The 19,353-nt window shown below is 35.7% G+C and overlaps 1 protein-coding gene across 3 annotated transcripts in view; it reads right to left on the reverse strand.

Moving 5' to 3' along the window:
- The window catches only part of IBTK (inhibitor of Bruton tyrosine kinase), an 81,327-nt gene that overhangs the window by 29,554 nt on the left and 32,420 nt on the right, over window positions 1-19,353 (reverse strand). For all 3 annotated transcript variants that reach the window (XR_009553667.1, XM_016191454.2, XM_060205428.1), the window contains exons 17-21: window positions 12,930-13,031; window positions 9,476-9,593; window positions 5,218-5,278; window positions 4,554-4,675; window positions 2,803-2,915 (exon numbers count right to left, since the gene is read on the reverse strand). Coding sequence is in view for 2 of the 3 variants with exons in the window: in XM_016191454.2 (XP_016046940.1) it covers window positions 2,803-2,915; window positions 4,554-4,675; window positions 5,218-5,278; window positions 9,476-9,593; window positions 12,930-13,031 (516 nt within the window). In the remaining variant the exon portion in view is untranslated. The remainder of the gene's footprint in view (window positions 1-2,802; window positions 2,916-4,553; window positions 4,676-5,217; window positions 5,279-9,475; window positions 9,594-12,929; window positions 13,032-19,353) is intronic.

Consider the following 19,353-nt stretch of genomic DNA (forward strand, 5'->3'; position numbering starts at 1 on the left):
CTTTCTCTCCCCTTCTCTGTCTTCCCCTCCTCTCTCCATTTCTCTCTGTGCTATCCAACAACGAATTGCGTCAACAAGGGCAATAATAATAATAACCACAACGAAGCTACAACAAGGGCAACAAAAGGGGGGAAAAAATGGCCTCCAGGAGCGGTGGATTCATGGTGCAGGCACCAAGCTCAGCAATAACCCTGGAGGAGGAAAAAAAAAAAAAAAGAATAAAATCAGTAGAATTGAAAATAGAAATTTAAGAATCAAAAATTAAGATTTAAAAAGTTTCATTTCATTATGGCTTATATAATGAATCAAAGGATGACACTTCTTTGGGTTCTACTTTAATAATAATTATCAATAGATGCTTCCCCCATAAAAATGAAGATAAAAATTAAGCTCAAAACCCCACATTCCCTTTTAAAAATCTGTCTCTCTACTAAAATCTCTATATGCAAGCAAAGGGGGGCTGATACAATTCTGAGAAGCTACAGGGTAGCTTTTTCTGCCTATCACCTAAAGGCTCTGCTAAACATAACTGTGGCCTGCTTTAAAGCTTTTTATTTCTGGGGGGAAAATACAAAATAAAATAGTTCAGGAAAACAGCTTACTTGAATAGTGTGCTGTTTTGTTATGTGTGCAACTCAGGTGTAAGCATGACCTCCACTGCACTGAAGAAAGCTTCACTACTGTGGCCTTATCTCTCTCTCTCTCTCTCTAACTAAAAATAAAAAGTGAGAGAGAGAAAGAGAGAGTGTGTGTGTTGAGTGAGAGCTATTTTTAACTAATCAACTGAAATAAAAAGGCTATTTAAAAAATTTATATACCGGGAGTTGGGCTATAGCGCAGCGGGTTAAGCGCAGGTGGCGCAAAGCACAAGGACCAGCATAAGGATCCCAGTTCGAACCCTGGCTCCCCACCTGCAGGGGAGTCGCTTCACAGGCGGTGAAGCAGGTCTGCAGGTGTCTTTCTTTCCTCCTCTCTGTCTTCCCCTCCTCTCTCCATTTCTCTCTGTCCTATCCAACAACAACAACAATGGCAACAAAAGGGAATAAATAAATAAAATAAATATTAAAAAAAAAATTTATATACCATTCTTTCTCCTAGGCAAGCTATCTCGTACCCTGCCACACCTAATATCTAATCTTACTCATTTCAAAAAGAAGTCAATTTTCTGTTTAGGTTCTGGTGCTTCAAATTTAATAGATCCTATTGCACCAAAGTAAAAGACTGGGGGGGGGGGGGAGAATACAGTTCCAAAAAGGATGACAGAGGACCTAGTGGGGCATTGTATTATTATCTGGAAAACCAGGAAATGTTATACATGTACAAACTACTGCATTAGCTGTCAAATGTAAAACATTAATTCCCCAATAAAGAATTTTTTTTTTAAGTCAAAGAAATGACAAAAAAAGAAAAAGAAAAAAAAGAGCTCATTTACTTCAGAGCTCCATCACTTAAGGAAAGCTTCAGTCACTTAAGAGCTCATTTACTTCAGAGCTCCATCACTTCAGGAAGGCCTCAGTCACTTAAGAGCTTCTTTTTCTTCTAGCGTTTGCCACTTAAGAGCTCATTTACTTCAGAGCTCCATCATACAAGGAAGGCCTCTGTCACTTAAGAGCTCCTTTACTTAAGAACTCCATCACTTAAGAGCTCATTTACTTCAGGACCCATCAAGTAAGGAAAGCCTCAGTCACTTAAGAGCTCATTTACTTCAGAGCTCCATCACTTAAGGAAGGCCTCTGTCACTTAACAGCTCATTTACTTAAGAACTCCATTACTTAAGAGCTCATTTACTTCAGAGCTCCATCATTTAAGGAAGGCCTCAGTCACTTATCAGCTCATTTACTTAAGAACTCCATCACTTAAGAGCTCATTTACTTCAGGACTCATCAGGTAAGGAAAACCTCAGTCACTTAAGAGCTCATTTACTTCAGAGCTCCATCACTTAAGGAAGGCTTCAGTCACTTAAGAGCTCATTTACTTCAGAGCTCCATCACTTAAGGAAAGCTTCAGTCACTTAAGAGCTCATTTACTTCAGAGCTCCATCACTTAAGGAAGGCCTCAGTCACTTAAGAGCTCATTTACTTCAGGTTTCCATCATGTAAGGAAGGCCTCAGTCACTTAAGAGCTCTTTACTTCAGAGCTCCATCACTTAAGGAAGGCCTCTGTCACTTAACAGCTCATTTACTTAAGAACTCCAAGAACTCCATCACTTAAGAGCTCATTTACTTCAGAGCTCCATCATGCAAGAAGGGCTCAGTCACTTAAGAGCTTCTTCATTTAAGAGCTCCTTTATTTAAGAGCTCCATCACTTAAGGAATGGCTCAGTCACTTAAAGAGTTCCTTTCCTTCAGAGCTCCATCCCTTAAGGAAGGGCTTAGTCACAAAAAAAAAAAAAAAAAAAAAAAATTAATAGATCCAAAACAAAATAGGAAAATAAAGTAACATCATAGGTTTTGTATCTAAAAATTGCACCATTAACTTAAAAATAAATGAACCATCTCTTGCTATTTAAATCAAGTCTTCTTTATGTGTATCACTTGCTTCTAAGAGGTCTTCCTTAATTTTAAGGTCAGTTTAGCCCCTTTATTTATGCTTTGAAAGCAAACTTCAGTCATAGTACTATACTGTTTCCTGTAGCAACCCAAGAAAAAGACTATTTTTTCCCACTGTGCCTCCCTGTTTTCTTTGAAGACTATTTTCTATTATAGTAACTCTAGCAGATAATAGTATTTAGTATATGTTCAAGTTATTAATGAATACAAAGTATTAAGTCATGAATTATGTCCTAAAACATTTTCAACTAACCTGTAGATGGTGGACTCTGAATAATATCCGAAAGGTTATATCCTCCAGAACTATCTGAACGCTTACGAGGCTTCTTTTTTGCTTTTGTTTTTGCCTTCTTGAACATATTTTCCCTAGGCAAGAGCAAATCACGTTTTGATGAATAGGTTAGAACATACTGACAAATGTATAATTTGGCATGATATGTTGGATTAAAGCCGTATATTGACTAATGTCCTGAAGTTAACTAGTATTTTAAGTTACTGTCTTTAGAGATATGAAATGGCCCAGATTCTGTATATCACTAATTTTAAATTATAAAGGCCTGGGAATATAAATACTATTGTTTTTCCAGTTGAAATGACTAAAATACAATAAACTTCTCTGTAAAAAAAAGAAAAAAAGAAAAAGAAAAGATAAACCGGTTAGAGAAGAAACACAAAGGAACTATGTATGCACTCTGACCTAAAGAAAAATGCATAAGGAGGGGGCTGGGCATTGGCACACCTGTCAAGTGCTTATATAGTACTAGGCCCAAGGAATCAGATTCCTGCTCGCTACCTGTAGGGGAGACACTTCACAAGCAATGAAGAAGGTCTGCAGGTGTCTATCTTTCTCCCTCAATTTCTCTCTGTCCAATTGAATTAAAAAAAGGAAGGAAGGAAGGAAGGATGGAACGCAGGGAGGGAGGGAGGGAGGGAGGAAGGAAGGACCACTAGAAGCAGTGGATTCATAGTACCAGCACTGAGCCCCAACAACTGGAGGTAAAAAATATATATAATAAGGATACATGTAGTCTAGTAACACTTATGCAGTCAGGGCTAAGTATGATACTATTACTTTATTACTTATTCTAACCCTAATGCTAGTGTTAAAAGCACAGCAATAATACTTTAGAAAGCAAAGTACTAACACATAAAGTATTACAACTGTAATCACGAATGAGAAATATTTGTTAATATTTCTAAATTATTTCAAGGAATGGTTAACTGACTTAGTATTACTAATTAGGAAAAAGAAAAATATCTATGAGAACTAAAATTCTTGTTTTACTTAAAAATTATAGGTTTCCTATGGTTTGCTCCACCATAGGGGGATAACACAGAACCTGGGAGGGCTTCCAAATGTGGCTGTGCTAAAGGTCACCACTCTGTAACAGTTACAGATTGTCTAGAAAATCAAAGGGAGTACTGAAGTCTCTCTGATTCACTTCCCAAGGGACAAGTTTCTAGCTTTCTGCCAAAAAAAAAAAAAAAAAAAAAGTAGGGCAATCATTTGACTAAATGGAATTCAGGAATAAATCCAGTCTTTCAAACAATCCCAACAATTGCTCTGTTCCAAAACCCAGCCTCTTACTCTGGTCTTTGTAAACATTGTACCTCTTATACTCAAACCTTTCCAGTGATTATTTCTCAACCACTTTCCAATTTCCAAAATTGTTAACATCTCCTGCTATTTTTGCCTTTTGCTGTTTACTATATAACAGTATATCTTACTGACTTCTTTGCTAAAATCTTAGCAATTTGGGAAAAGAAACTAAGATAAATCCACTTGCTCAACCTGATGACTATATTTACTTGATATGTATATCTTACTTTATTTGTATCTGTTAATTACACATTACTTTGTACTCACTCAAAGCTAAAAATAAACAGAAAGCAGTGCTCCTTAAGTCAGATATCTCAATTTTCAATTCCATTATCAATACAGCTATGTCTACAATGTCCAAGACTAGAATAGATGGGAAATGAAGAAAAAGAAATAAAGCTTACAAATTATTCTGTTCTGTATTTCTCTCTTCTTTCAAAAAAATATCTCCATCATCTATTTCAATATAGCTAATATCTGGTCCATCTTGGTATGGTGTAATGACTCGTCTATCCATTGCAGGAATCTATAGAAAAAAAAAAATTAAATGTTTGTTTTTTAAATATAAAATCCTTGAAGATTTTTGAAAATTTGAAAAATTTCCCAAATAGTCTAGAATACACAATGACTTCCTAAATATACAAGGGGAAAAATTTTTGATTAGTTTACTTCACAAAACAGTCCAAAAAAAAAAAAAAGAAGAAGAAGAAAAGAAATCTGAAAACCTCAATTTAACATCAGACACAAAATCTATTTCACAGGGATTGAATGAACCCATGTTTTTGCACGACCCCAACCACTGGTAAATACAAACAGTAAAAGATTACTATCATTCAGACTTTTAGTAACTTCTATTTATAAAGGAGTTAAGTAGATACTAATTTTATCTTTTTTTTTTTTACTATACTTATCTGTGTAGGATCTGGAAAGAAATCCTATGCCCTCAATTTTAAAAGACTCCAGTGTACTGAAATTTATTGAAATTTTTTCCATTTAAATGCCAGAAATAACATATTTTTTATGCTATCACAGCACAGCCTGTCTTCACTATAAAAACATAAACCTTACCATTTTTCGGTAAAAAACAGAAAGATCCTTTAAAACACCATCACTTAAAACATCAAGAGACCTAAAATGTAAAATACAGAATTCTATCTTAAGACTCAAGCAATTTAATACCTGTCAATATTTTCAAATATATACACATTGCATATTGCTGAACAGTACTAGCTATTTTTTGAGCATTTACATGTCAGCCGATAAAATTCCTTTTTGAAGTTTGTATATTTTTATATTTCAAATAAAAGGCAAATACATTCAACAAAGATTTTAAATAAAACTCAAGCAAATCTTAGAAATGACAGAAAACTATAGAAATAAAACCGCAAGTTTTATTTTCCAACCTTAGTTTTCTACAAATTATAATCTTTAACTACTGGAGACTAGATATATCAATAAAACTAAGGCCTAATTTTCAGGATAACTGAATTCGTTGTAGAAAGGACACTGCTAATAACTACCTGCAAAACCCTGGGAAATTCATGTTACCTCTCTGGGCTTAAGTATTTTCATGTGTAAGATGAGTTCAGGACCAGATGAGATATATTCAAAATGGATCTCAAGAAACTTCTGGTTACAAAAAATACTATAAGGCAGGGGCCAGGAGGTGGTACACCTGGTTGAGCACACTTGTTACCATACACAAGGATTTGAGTTCAAGCCCTGGGTCTTCACCTACAGAGGGAAGCTTCAAGACTGGTGAAGCAGTGCAGTAGGTATCTCTTGCGCCCTCTCTCTCTCTCTCCACCCTCCTCTCTCTCTCTTTCCCACTTACATCTCAGAGTTTTTTCCATCTCTGTCTAGTAAGTAAAGTAGTTTTTAAAAAGATATTGCAAGGGTGGTCCGGGAGGTAGCACAGTGGATAAAGCATTGGATTATCAATCATGAGGTCCCGAATTCAATCCCCGGCAGCACATGTACCAGTGATGTTTGGTTCTTTCTCCTATCTTTCTCATTAATAAATAAATTCCTTAAAAAAAAAAATTTCAAGGCAATAATAAATATATAATTAGAATTTAATTTTAAAATACATTTTAAACTATTTTTTTTTTACAACTAATGCAACATAACTTAACCTGTCCCATACCAGATTTTATAATTCTGTCATATAAGCACCGCGCACTAACCGACTGCATCACTGGAGCACTCAGATTTTATAGTTCTGAAGATAAACTGTGATGCTTTATTAGCTCTGCTGCAGTTCTTTTCAACATCTCTGTGCATATTTATTTATGCACACATTTTTCAATACACATTTGTTTAGGGCTGGTTAAATTCATATAAATCTTTTTTTAATGCAAGTCAAAGATTTGTGTATTTACTTAAAATCATACAAGTAGAGACATCACCACAGCGTGTCATGCTTAATTAAATGGCTTAGCTAATACACTAGTCACAAATATAGTAATTACAATTAGGAGTGTGACACACTACTTCCAAATATATTTTAGGTAGATTTAGTACTTGACATTCTTACCTAAAATAAATTAATTTGACGATGTAAGGAAGAAAAACCTGCTATGATTAGAATTATTAACACTATGTCAACATACAAATTAAATTTATTCTCAAGCTCTAGCCAGGATATGACACAAAAATATTGGAAACATTTTGAGAATTGGATATGAGAAACATTTTTAGTGACAAAGACTTTAACAAAAGTAGTTCTAGGGCTGGAAAGACAGTTTATTAAATGCTGTGTGTGTGTGGTTCAAGATCCAACACCACATGAGAGGTGCTATTACACCAGAGAAAGGTCTGGTGTCATGATGTCTCTTCTCTCTTTTTCTGTCTAACTGAAATGGGAAAATGTGCTGGGAGTAGTGACATTATGCACATGCAAGATTCTGGGATTCAAAGGAGAGACAGAGAAAGAGAGAGACAGAGACAGAGAAAAGAGAAGAGGACAGAAGAACAGAAGAGAAGATCTCTAAATTTAAAACCTCTCTCATTAAGACTCTGTTAGTGATTCACCTCTAGAAAATAGTGGAGCACTTTTATTTCAATCTTGTTTTGCAATTAGTTTTGTTAATGATTACCTTAGCATTAAAGGATGAATTGTTTAAAAAGTAGGGCTGAGCAGTAGTTCAATCAGTTGAACACACTGCCACCATGCACAAAGACCCAGTTTCAAGCCCCTAGCCCCCACTTGAAGAAGGGAATCTGACGAGTGCTAAAGCAGTGGTGCAGGTGTCTGTCTGTCTATCCACCTTTTATACCTCTCCCCTCTTCAATTTCTCTCTGTCCTATCAAGCAAAAAGGGAAGGAAGAAAAAAATAAATAAATAAAAAGGCCACCAGGAGCAGTGGATCTCCTCATGTGCAGTAAGAGAATATCAAGAGATTCTGTTTCATTCTGCTTTCATGAAAACTAAATTTAAAGAGTAACTTTAGAATATTGCTTAGCTTACAGCATTAGTTATCATTCTTCTAATCTTTATTAGTTACTAAGTATTATAGCTGGTAGGACTAGTTATTACCCTAATTAAAACAAACTCGCAAACTGATGTTCAAGCTCTATCCAACTGACATTAAGGAGTGATCTTAAATTTCAATGCCCATCAAAACATACTGACTTTAAAGTGATAAAATAGTTATCACCTTACATTAAAAATTAAAATTAACAATTTCATTTAAATTCCACTTAGACTGCACCAAAGTAAAAGACTCTGGGGTGGGTGGATGGAGAGAATACAGGTCCAAAAAGGGTGACAGAGGACCTAGTGGGGGGTGTATTGTTATATGGAAAACTGGGAAATGTTATGCATGCACAAACTATTGTATTTACTGTCGAATGTAAAACATTAATTTTCCAATAAAGAAATTAAAATAAATAAATTCCACTTAGGAAACAATAAGGCTAATTTTCCAAAATCTCCAATTCTGAAATGTCCAGAATTTTAAAGCCACTAACATTTTTTAAATATTTATTTACTTATTCCCTTTTTGTTGCCCTTGTTTTATTATTGTAGTTATTATTGTTATTGATATCATTGTTGTTGGATAGGACAGAAAGAAATGGAGAGAGAACGGGAAGAGAGAGGGGGGAGAGAAAGATAGACACCTGCAGACCTGCTTCACCGCTTGTGAAGTGACTCCCCTACAGGTGGGGAGCCAGGGACTCAAACCGGAATCCTTACACCGGTCCTTGGGCTTGGCACCACATGTGCTGCCACTCGACTCCCAGCCACTAGCATTTATCACACTATTTATATCTGGGCAAGGGAGATAGCAGAATGGTTAATGCAAAGAGACTCTCATGCCTGAGGCTCCAAAGTCCCAAATTAAATCCCCCATCGCATTAACACAGAGCTGAGGAGAGCTCTGGAAAGAAGAAAAAAAAGTTTATATCCAAGTATATTCCATCAATATACTATTAACTTGTAAAACAGATGGCAGATGCTACATACTTAGCTATTAAGTAAATGTATCAGTTTTCATAAAGCATTCATATTTAGTAATAATTTTATATACAATCGGCTTGCAAAACACTAAAACAAATAAATTTTTCCAGGCCATATGCTGTAGGTCCAAGTTCCACCCAAAAAAAAATCAATGAGTACAGAAAATATCTTAAAAAGGAATGACATGAAAAGAAAATTGATATCAACTAGTAACAAATTGTATACTTTCTTAGTGTAACTGACTTAATTAGTAGTAGTTTCCAAAAGTCAAAGAACCAATCATGCATTTAGTTACAAATCAGTCCAAACAAGCAAAGACATATAAATACATATAAAAAATCTTTAGGAGTCAGTCGGTAGTGCAGTGGGTTAAGCACAGGTGACGCTAAGCACATGGACTGACTATGGATCCCAGTGTGAGCCCCCGACTCCCCACCTGCAGGGAACTCACTTCACAAGCGGTGAAGCAGTTCTGCAGGTGTCTTTCTCTCCTCTCTGTCTTCCCCTCCTCTCTCCATTTCTCTCTGTCCTACCCAACAACAACATCATCAATAACAAGAACAATAACTATAATATAAATACAATAACAATAATATAAAAACAACAAGAGCAACAAAAAGGAAAATAAATATAAAAAAGCTAAAAAAAAAAATCTGTGATAATACTATTTATTCTACAGTTGCTAATCAGAATTTACTCCATGCATGGTAGACAGAAATGTCTATATTATTCATGACTGCATCCCCTACAGAGTAGCCTTATTCACACTAGATTACCATAATATTTACTGTTATACATAAATTATCAGCCTCAGCCATTAGAAATGCAGATATAGGCATGTATGTATGTCTGTTCCCAACCTACCTTGCTTCGAGTAAAGCTGCCATATTCAGTCCTATGAACTGTAAACAAGACAGTTTTAACTGTTCAGCATTATACATTGCTGCGAATTCCAGTATCATAGCAGCATTCTTAAGGGTAACTACAAAGGAAAAGATTAGCAAAATGAGATGGAAAGCAAGTTACAAGCAAACAAAGAAATGGACCACTTACCTAACCATTAGAGAAATGAACATTAAGACCACAATGAGAATCCACATCTGTGAGAATGTTTACTTACAAAACTGTAGGAGTCATTTTACAATATATGCAAATATCATATTATAATGCTGTACATTTGATGTCAATTAAAATGAGTATACAGACACATTTATATATACACATTGTAGACTGTGAAAATGATACCATCTAAATCTTAATGTATAACTAGTTAACACCATTTCAGGAACTAATAAACTGTACAAAAGATTCTTAACTTTGTTATAATCTTCCTAATTTCTCTCCCCAAAGTTCCCAGATTAAATCCCTGGCACCACTGTAGGTCAAAGCTAAGTAGTGTTCTGGTCTTTCTGTCTCACATTTAAAAAGTGTATTTATATATATATACAATGGAATACTACTCAGCTATTAAAAATGGTGATTTCTCCATTTTCAGCCCATCTTGGTTGGAGCTTGAAGAAATCGTGTTAAGTGAGATAAGTCAGAAACTGAAGGATGAATATGGGATGATCTCATTCACAGGCAGAAGTTGAAAAGCAAGACCAGAAGAGAAAACACTAAGCAGAACCTGGACTGGAGTTGGTGTACTGCAGCAAAGTAAAAGACTCTGGGGGGTGGGGGGGGTGGGGGAAGAGTACAGGTCCTAGAAAAGGGTGACAGAGGACCTAGTGGGGTCCTATTGTTATGTGGAAAACTGAGACATGTTATGTATGTACAAACGATTGTATTTACTGTCAAATGTAAGACATTAAACCCCCTCCAAAAAGAAATTAATATTTTTCTAAAAAAAAAAAAATCCTTTAGAACTATTCCTTTAGAAATGAAAGGGCAGGGTGATGGCACAGCCAGTAGGACACACTTATTACCATAAGTGAGAGACTTGGGCTTAATCCCACCTGCAGAAGTGAAAGCTTCACCAATGGTGTAGCAATAATATACTTTCTCTCTTGCCCTTTCCTCTACTTCTCTCTGTCTTTATCAAAAGTTTTAAAAAGAAAAAATACGGCCATCAGGAGTGCTGGATTTGTCTTTCAGGCATGGGGTAACAACCTTGGTGGCAAAAAAAAAACAAAAAAAAAACACCTAGGAAAAAAAGAAATGAGAATAACAGTATATACACTGCACAATAATCAGAAACCACAGAAGTTGAGAACTTAACTTCTCTTACTAGGTTCTAACATGATCAAGGAATTCATTAATAAATATAACTATGCAAGGAGGACCAAGAAATAATATCCAAGTTAACAGAAGTATAGCAGACATTATAGCTTATACAATCAACAAATTAATATGAATTAGAAAAACTTGTACAAAATTCCTGTATGGTTTCTGAAGCAAGTAAGAAAACAAAAGTAGAGGCCAGGCAGTGGCATACCTGGGTAAGTGAACACTACAGTGCACAAGGTCCAGGGTTCAAGCCCCTCCTCCCCTTGTGCAAGCAGGAAGCTTTGTGAGTGGTGAAGTAGGGCTGCAGGCGTCTCTCTCTCGCTCTCTATCTCCCCTCCCCTCTCAATTTCTGGTTCTCTCTGATAAATAAATAAATATAATTTTAAAAAAAGAAAAAGAAAAGTAATCTTAAAAAGGCAAGAAGCTTTCTTATCCATCCAAGAAAAAAAAAAAAAAAAACCTTTAAACAACAGTAAAAAATTAGAAGTTACCTGAACAAATGGAGCCATAATTACTTCCTAGAGGAAGATTAAAGAATAAAAGGGGAATAAAGTACAGCAGGGTGACCAGGTTTAAGATTATGTTTAGGAGGATAGTCATTTAACTAACTGAAATAATAACAGTAAAGAAATGAGAGGTGCTGTTAATGTGATGCATCAATGTCATAATTACATAAAAATTCATTTAGTAGTAGGAAATAGGTAGCTAACATAGAACCAAAACCAGTGCAAGGGTTAAGTAAAATGTCAATTTTGGGGAGTTGGGTGGTAGTGCAGCAGGTTAAGTGCATACGGCACAAAGCACAAGGATCGGTGTGAGGATACTGGTTCGAGCCCCCAGCTCCCCACCCCTGCAAGGGAGTCACTTTCTCTCCCCCTCTGCCTTCCCCTCCTCTCTCCATTTCTCTCTATCCTATCCAACAACAATGACATCAATAACAACAACAACAACAACAATAAAACAAGGGCAACAAAAGGGAATATTTAAAAAAATGTCAATTTTGAAATTCTCATCCTTGAAAATTCCAAAATAAATTTCATAATATCTTTTTTTCTTTTTTTACTTATTCACTTATTTATTTAAACTTCTTAAAAAATATTTTATTTATTTATTATTTGATAGAGACAGAAAGAACTTGAGAGGGGAGGGAAAGACAGAGGAGAGACACCTGCAGGCCTACTTCACCACTCATGAAGCTTTCCCCCTGCAGGTGGGGACCAGGGGCTGAACTCAGGTCCTTGTGTACTGTAATGTGTGTGCTTAACCAGGAGCAGCACTGCCTGGCACCTCACAGTATCTTTATTACTCGAGGTTTTATATTATTTTAATACATACTAATATGTTTCAATTATAAGATGGACTTATTTTATTTATTTATTTATTTATTAACATGGTGCCTGCACCACGAATTCACTGCTCCTATAGGTTATTGTTCCCTTCCCCCTTGTTGTAGTTTTTAATCATTGTTGTTATTAGTGCTGCTGTTGCAGGATAGGACAGACAGGATTCGAGAGAGGAGGGGAAGACAGAGAGGGGGAGAGTAAGAAAGACATCTACAGACCTGCTTCACCACTTGTGAAGTGACCTCCCTGCAGGTGGGGAGCCGGGGACTCGAACCAGGATCTTTGCGCTAGTCCCTGAGCTTCGCACCACCTCTGGGTCCCCATTTCATAGTATCTTTATTGCTCGAGGTTTTATGACATTTTAATACATACTAATATATGTCAATTATACAATGTACCTATTTTCACATATTAACATCTTTAAAATAAAGATTTGTTTTAAATGATGATACTGTAGTACAAATGTTTGGAGGGCATAGGACAGACAGCATAAAGGTCATGAGAGAGATTCTAATGCCTGAGGCTCTGAAGACCTAGATTTAATCCCCCCACCAACCATAAACCAGAGCTGACCAGTAATCTGGTAAATAAATTAATTAAAAATAAATGAATAAAATAAAATGTTCTGATAATTTTTCACATCATAAAAATATAGTGTATCCTACCATATAATATAGACTACCAATAAAATCAGTAAAATCCAATAATCCTTGAAGAACTCAAGAACTTTCTAATTTAGAAATACTCACGTTTTTCAGTTAGTGCCACTTCACAAATCTCTTTTAATCGAGTTATAAGAAGCTGATCAGCCACCACAAGAACACTACACACAAAATCCACATTTTGAGATTCTATAAAATAAAGATGGCAAGAATCATTCTTTATTACTTTGTAAACATTACACTTTAGAGATAAAGTTCAAAAATTAAGGCACTAAAAGAGAAACAAGAAGAGTATAGTCTAAATATTGGAATGACAATTAGGACAAATAGTAGTAATATCAATATATTTCTACCTTTTAAGTTGAAAGCTTTAATGGTCCCGGCTCACAAAAAGACTGCAGAATGGGCATCACTGAGTTGGTGTTTTTAGAGTAGAGGGAAACCAGAATGTTAACTTATTTAAAATCTCTCATACTGTTAAGACAAACAATCTCAATACAATAAAAAAGAAGAAAGTCAAACCTCAACATCAAGATAGCCTAAAAAGACTGAAATTTCAAAAATAAAAAAATAATACAACTATTTTCATAGGAAAACAAAGGATCAAAGGTGATAAAAGACCACTGTGAGTAAGTATGTGCTAACAAACTGGATAAAACAGATGGTCTAAACTGCTAGAAAAATAAAATCTACTAAGACTGAATCATGATGATAGAGAAAATCTGAACAGACCACTACTAGAGTAAGGCAACTGAATCAGAAAACACACCACACACACACACACACACACACACACACACACACACACACACACACACACACACACACCCCCCAGGTGTGTCCTACCAATTACACTTAAACACCAGGAACTGGTAAGCTCTGGGAAGACATCTGCTTTGCCATACATACAAGCTAGGTTCAACCCCCCCAGTAAAAAACATGAGAGTACTACAGCAGTGGTGGAAGCTTGGGTGTTGTGATGTTGTTTCTTCCTATCTCTTAGACCATTTCTCTTTTTCTATGAAAAAGCTGTCACGGAGCAGTGAAGTCCTAGCAACAACAAAATCAGACACCAGATCTTTGCAAACTTGTACAGAAAACACTTCCAAACTAAGTTTTTTTCAGACCAACATAATCTAGAAATCAAAGCTAGATAGGAACACAAGAAAATTATGGAGAATTCTTGCTAAATATTCATGCAAAATTCTCAATAAATACTAGTAATCTAATTCAACAGCAGCTTAGAATTATATACACTAAGACCAAATGGAATTTATGCTTGGCTCTAAGAGGGTCCAACCTATCAAACCAATAAATATGACAGTCATTATTAACAACTAAATATCCCATGATCATATCAGTAAGAAACCTGGCAAAAACTCAACAGCTACTTATGACAAAAACTCTTAATAAATTAGGTCTAGAAGAGTTTTACCTCAACTTACTAAAAGTCATGTATGTCTAAGTAAATCGCTAATGTCATATCCAACAGTAAAACCTTTAAGATGTTTGTCTTAATGTCAGGAACCAAAAAGGATGTCATATATCATCTCTACATTATTACTGAAAATCCTAGTCAGAAAAATTAGACAAGAAAAAGAAATAGAGTATCCAAATTAAAAAGAATGAAGTAAAACTGTCTGCCAATGATAAGACTTTATATACAGGTAACCTCAAAAACTCCACTAAAAGTGTTAGAAGAAATAAACTCAGTTAAGTTGCAAGATACAAAAAACAATCACATTTCTATGCACAGTGAACAAAAAGGATTTTTATCTATCCAAGAAGATAATTCAGAATGCTACTTTACAATAACATCAGAAAGAACAAGATATGAATAAATTCATTCATGGTCAGATTTCTATAAGGAGCATTAATGAAAAAATCTGAGATGACAAATGGAACTATATTCCATGTGCATGGAATGAAGAACAGATACAGTTAAGATGCTCATTATATCCAAAACAATCTACATATTCAATGACATTCCATCAAAAGTTCAACAGCATCTTCCAAAGAAAGAAAATCCAAATCTTCACATATTTGGAAGCATATAAGAGCCAGCACAAAGAAATGAGCCAGAAAAACCATGCTTCTGATTTCAAACTTTTAAAGCTACAGTAATATATTAACAAATATATATATTAGTATACTAAATATAAATATATATTTATATTTACAAATATATAAATAAAAATATATATATATATATTACAGTGGAACAGTATAGAAAATTCTCTCAGTTTCTGTCTTATCAAATAAAACAAACAAAAAAAGTTAACTGTCACACAGGTAAAGAAAATTGTCTTTTTCTATTCCTAGTCATTATCCCTGTTACATGACTTTTCTTTTTTTCTTTCTTTCTTTTTAATTTTTAAAAAAATCGAGATGGAAGGGGTGACAGAGAGTGAGAGAAAGAGAGTCACCTACAGTATTGCTTCATTACTCGCAAAGCTTTCCCAAGTAGGACAGGACTGGGGGTTTGAACCTGGGTCCTTGTGCATTGTAACATGTACACTCAAACAGGTGCGTCACCACCCGCCCTCTTTTGATGATTTGTTTCAAGAAGAGCAAACATTATAATTCATACTGGAAAAGAATGGATGAGGGGGCTACGAAACAGCAGCAGCTGTGTTTCTCTCCTCTCCTCTCTTGGGTCAACTAGGAATACCAAAGGAGACCACCTGGGACTGCAGCAAAACAGGACTAGAACAACTTCAGGAACCCACCAAATCACCGGTGAGTGCAAACACATGTGGCTTGTGGACAGAGAGGAACCTAGGGAGAGATTAACTGGCTGGTAACAGTCCAGCAGTTTACCAGTTGAGACACCACCTCCAGTCTGTTTCACCAACAAGGGGATGGCTGAAGGGAAGAGAGGACTCCCCTAAGACTCACCAAATGCAACTGCGAGTCTCCATTGCTACAGCCCACAGAATCTGGAGCAGGGGGGTGGGGGAGTGGGGGGGGGGTATAGGAAGGCCCTGTGCTTACACCAGGGAACAGAGAACTAACAAGGAAACTAAACAGAAGATCTATACCCACTGGATTATCTCTGCCTCACCTTGTTTATCTCATAGTCAGGAGTGAAGGATTAAGCTAAGAAGCCTACTTAAAGTCTAAAAGCCCTCAGGCTATCCCTATGGGATAGCCTACAAAGAAGAAAAAGAATAAGAGGCTTTTAAACCACTGTGCTCAGGGATTAAAATAATCTTGAAACAACTTTCAATTTCCACAACAGTGAACCCTTTAATTACCTTACTTAGACACAAGTCATATCAGGCAAGAGTGATCAGTAATTTGAAAAGTACTAAGAGAGGGACCTCATAAAAAACTATAGAAAATGGTTAAACCAACAAGAAGAAATATTGGAGAAATGAACCAGGACAGGAGTCCAGCTAAAAGCCCCCCAAAGGGTGAAGCACAAAATAATAAGGTCAAAATCCAAATACTAGTTAAGGAAAGAATCACAGGAGTGAGTAAAGAATTTGAAAGAATTGTCATCAGAAATGCAGAAACAACAAATGAGACCCCGGAAGAAAACACTAATTATCTCAAGGTTATTTGAAAGCTGAAAGGAGAAATAGCTGAGCTAAGACCACAACTAGGTGAACAAGAATAGGGTAACAAAATAGATTAACTCCAGAAAACAGTACAGGAGAGAGAGAATAGAATAAATGAGGCTGAAGACAGAATTGGCAAGATTGAGATTGAATTAGAGACAACTAAAAAAGAAGTAAGATAGGGATGGACATTACTTAATGCTCAGAGATCAGTCAATCAAGAGGACTTAATTATTAACATCTATGTACCCAATGATAAGCCATCTAAATATATCAAATGTCTACTGAAAGAGCTACAGCAATATATTAACAGCAATACGGTCATAGTAGGGACTTCAACACCCCACTCTCTCACCTTGACAGATAATCAGGCAGAAAATCAATAAAGACATAATGGAGCTAAATGAAGAGATAAACTAGAAGTACTGGACATTTTCAGAGTCAATCATCCCAAGAAACTGGAATACACATTTTACTCAAGTCCACATGGGTCATTGTCAACGATAGACCATATGTTAGGCCACAAAGACAGAATCAGAAAATTCAAGAGTATTGAAATCATCCAAGCATCTTCTCAGACTAGAGTGGAATTAAACTAACACTTAACAATCAATAAAAGATTAGTAATAGTCCCAAAATGTGGAAGCTCAACAGCACACTACTTAACTACTGGAATCAAAATGTTTTGAGAATTCAATGAAAAAGATGACAAAAGCTATCAACCCATTTGGGACACAGCGAAGGCAGTGAGAGGGAAGTTCACAGCCATTCAAGTTCATAGCCATACAAGTTCATAGCCATATAAGCACATCCAGAGGGTTAAAGAGTAGGAAAGCTATGGTTGGTATATGGAGGTCTGGTGGTGGGAATTGTGCGAAGTTGTACCCCTCTTATCCTATGGTTTTGTCAATGTTTCCTTTTTATAAATAAAAAATTAAAAAAAAAAAGAAAAGAAGAAAACCATACAAAAGATCAATGAAAGTAAATGTTGGCTCTTCAAAAGAGTGAACAGAATCGACAAACCTTTAGCCAGACTCACAAAACAAAAAAGGGAAAAGACCCAAATAAATCGGATCATCAATGAAAGAAGAGATATTACAACAGACACCACAGAAATTCAGCATATCATGTGAGACTTCTATGAAGAACTATATGTAACTAAGCAAGAGAACCTGGAAGAAATGGATGATTACCTAGATAGCTACGAACTTCCAAAATTAAGTAAAAAGGAACTAGATAACGTAAATCAATTAACATGATCCACCACATCAATGAAAGCAAGACCAAAAACCACATGGTCATATCAATAGATGCAGAGAAAGCCTTTGACAAAATACAACATCCTTTTATGATCAGAACACTACAAAAAATGGGAATAGATGGAAAATTCCTGAAGATAGTGGAGTCTATATATAGCAAACCTACAGCCAACATCATATTCAATGGTGAAAATCTGGAAGCATTTCCACTCAGGTACTAGACAGGGCTGCCCACTATCATCATTACTATTCAACATAGTGTTGGAAGTTCCTGCCATAGCAATCAGACAGGAGTAAGGAATTAAAGGGATACAGACTGGAAGAGAAGAAATCAAACTCTCCCTATTTCCAGACGGCATGATAATATACATAGAAAACCTGAAGAATCCAGCAAGAAGCTTTTGGAAATCATCAGGCAATACAGTAAAGTGTCAGGTTACAAAATTAACATTCAAAAGTCAGTGGCATTCCTCTATGAAAACACTAAGAAGAAGATGAAATCCAAAAATCAAATCCTTTTACTATAGCAACAAAAATAATAAAATATCTAGGAATAAACATAACCAAATAAGACTTGTATGGTGAAAATTATGAGTCACTACTCAAGGAAACTGAAAAAGACACAAAGAAGTGGAAAGATATTCCATGTTCATGGGTTGGAAGAATTAACATCATCAAAATGAATATACTACCCAAAGCCATATACAAATTTAATGCTATTCCTATCAAGATCCCAACCACATTTTTTTAGGAGAATAGAACAAATGCTACAAATATTTATCTGGAACCAGAAAAGACCTAGAATTGTCAAAACAATCTTGAGAAGAAAGAACAGAACTGGAGGCATCACACTCCCAGATTTCAAATTGTATTATAGGGCTACTGTAATCAAAACTGCTTGGTACTGGAACACGAATAGACACACTGACCAGTGGAATAGAACTGAGAGCCCAGAAGTAACCTTATCTTTGACAAAGTCGCCTAAACTATGAAATGGGGAAAGCAGAGTCTCTTCAACAAATGGTGTTGGGTAAAATGGGTTGAAACATGCAGAAGAATGAAACTGAACCATTATATTTCACCAAATACAAAAAAGTAAATTCCAAATGGTTCAAGGACTTGGATGTTAGACCAGAAACTATCAGATACTTAGAGGAAAATATTGGCAGAACTTTTTTCTGCATAAATTTTAAAGACATCTTCAATGAAACAAATCCAATTACAAAGAAGACTAAGACAAGGATAAACCTATTGGACTACATCAGATTAAAAAGCTTCTGCACAGCAAAAGAAACCACTACCCAAACCAAGAGACCCCTGCCAGAATGGGAGAAGATCTTTACATGCCATACATCAGACAAGAGTTTAATAACCAAAATATATAAGGAGCTTGCCAACCTCAACAACAACAACAAAAAAACAAATAACCCCATCCAAAAATAGGGGGAGACATGGACAGAATATTCACCACAGAAGAGATCCAAAAGGCCAAGTAACACATGAAAATATGCTCCAAGTCTTTGACTGTCAGAGAAATGCAAATAAAGACAACAATGAGATACTACTTCGCTCCTATGAGAATGTCATACATCAGAAAAGGTAGCAGCAGCAAATGCTAGAGAGGTTGTGGGGTCAAAGGAATCCTCCTGCACTGCTGGTGGAAATGTAAATTAGTCCAACTTCTGCGGA

Source organism: Erinaceus europaeus, chromosome 13, assembly GCF_950295315.1.
Source record: "Erinaceus europaeus chromosome 13, mEriEur2.1, whole genome shotgun sequence".
Lineage (NCBI taxonomy): Eukaryota > Metazoa > Chordata > Mammalia > Eulipotyphla > Erinaceidae > Erinaceus > Erinaceus europaeus.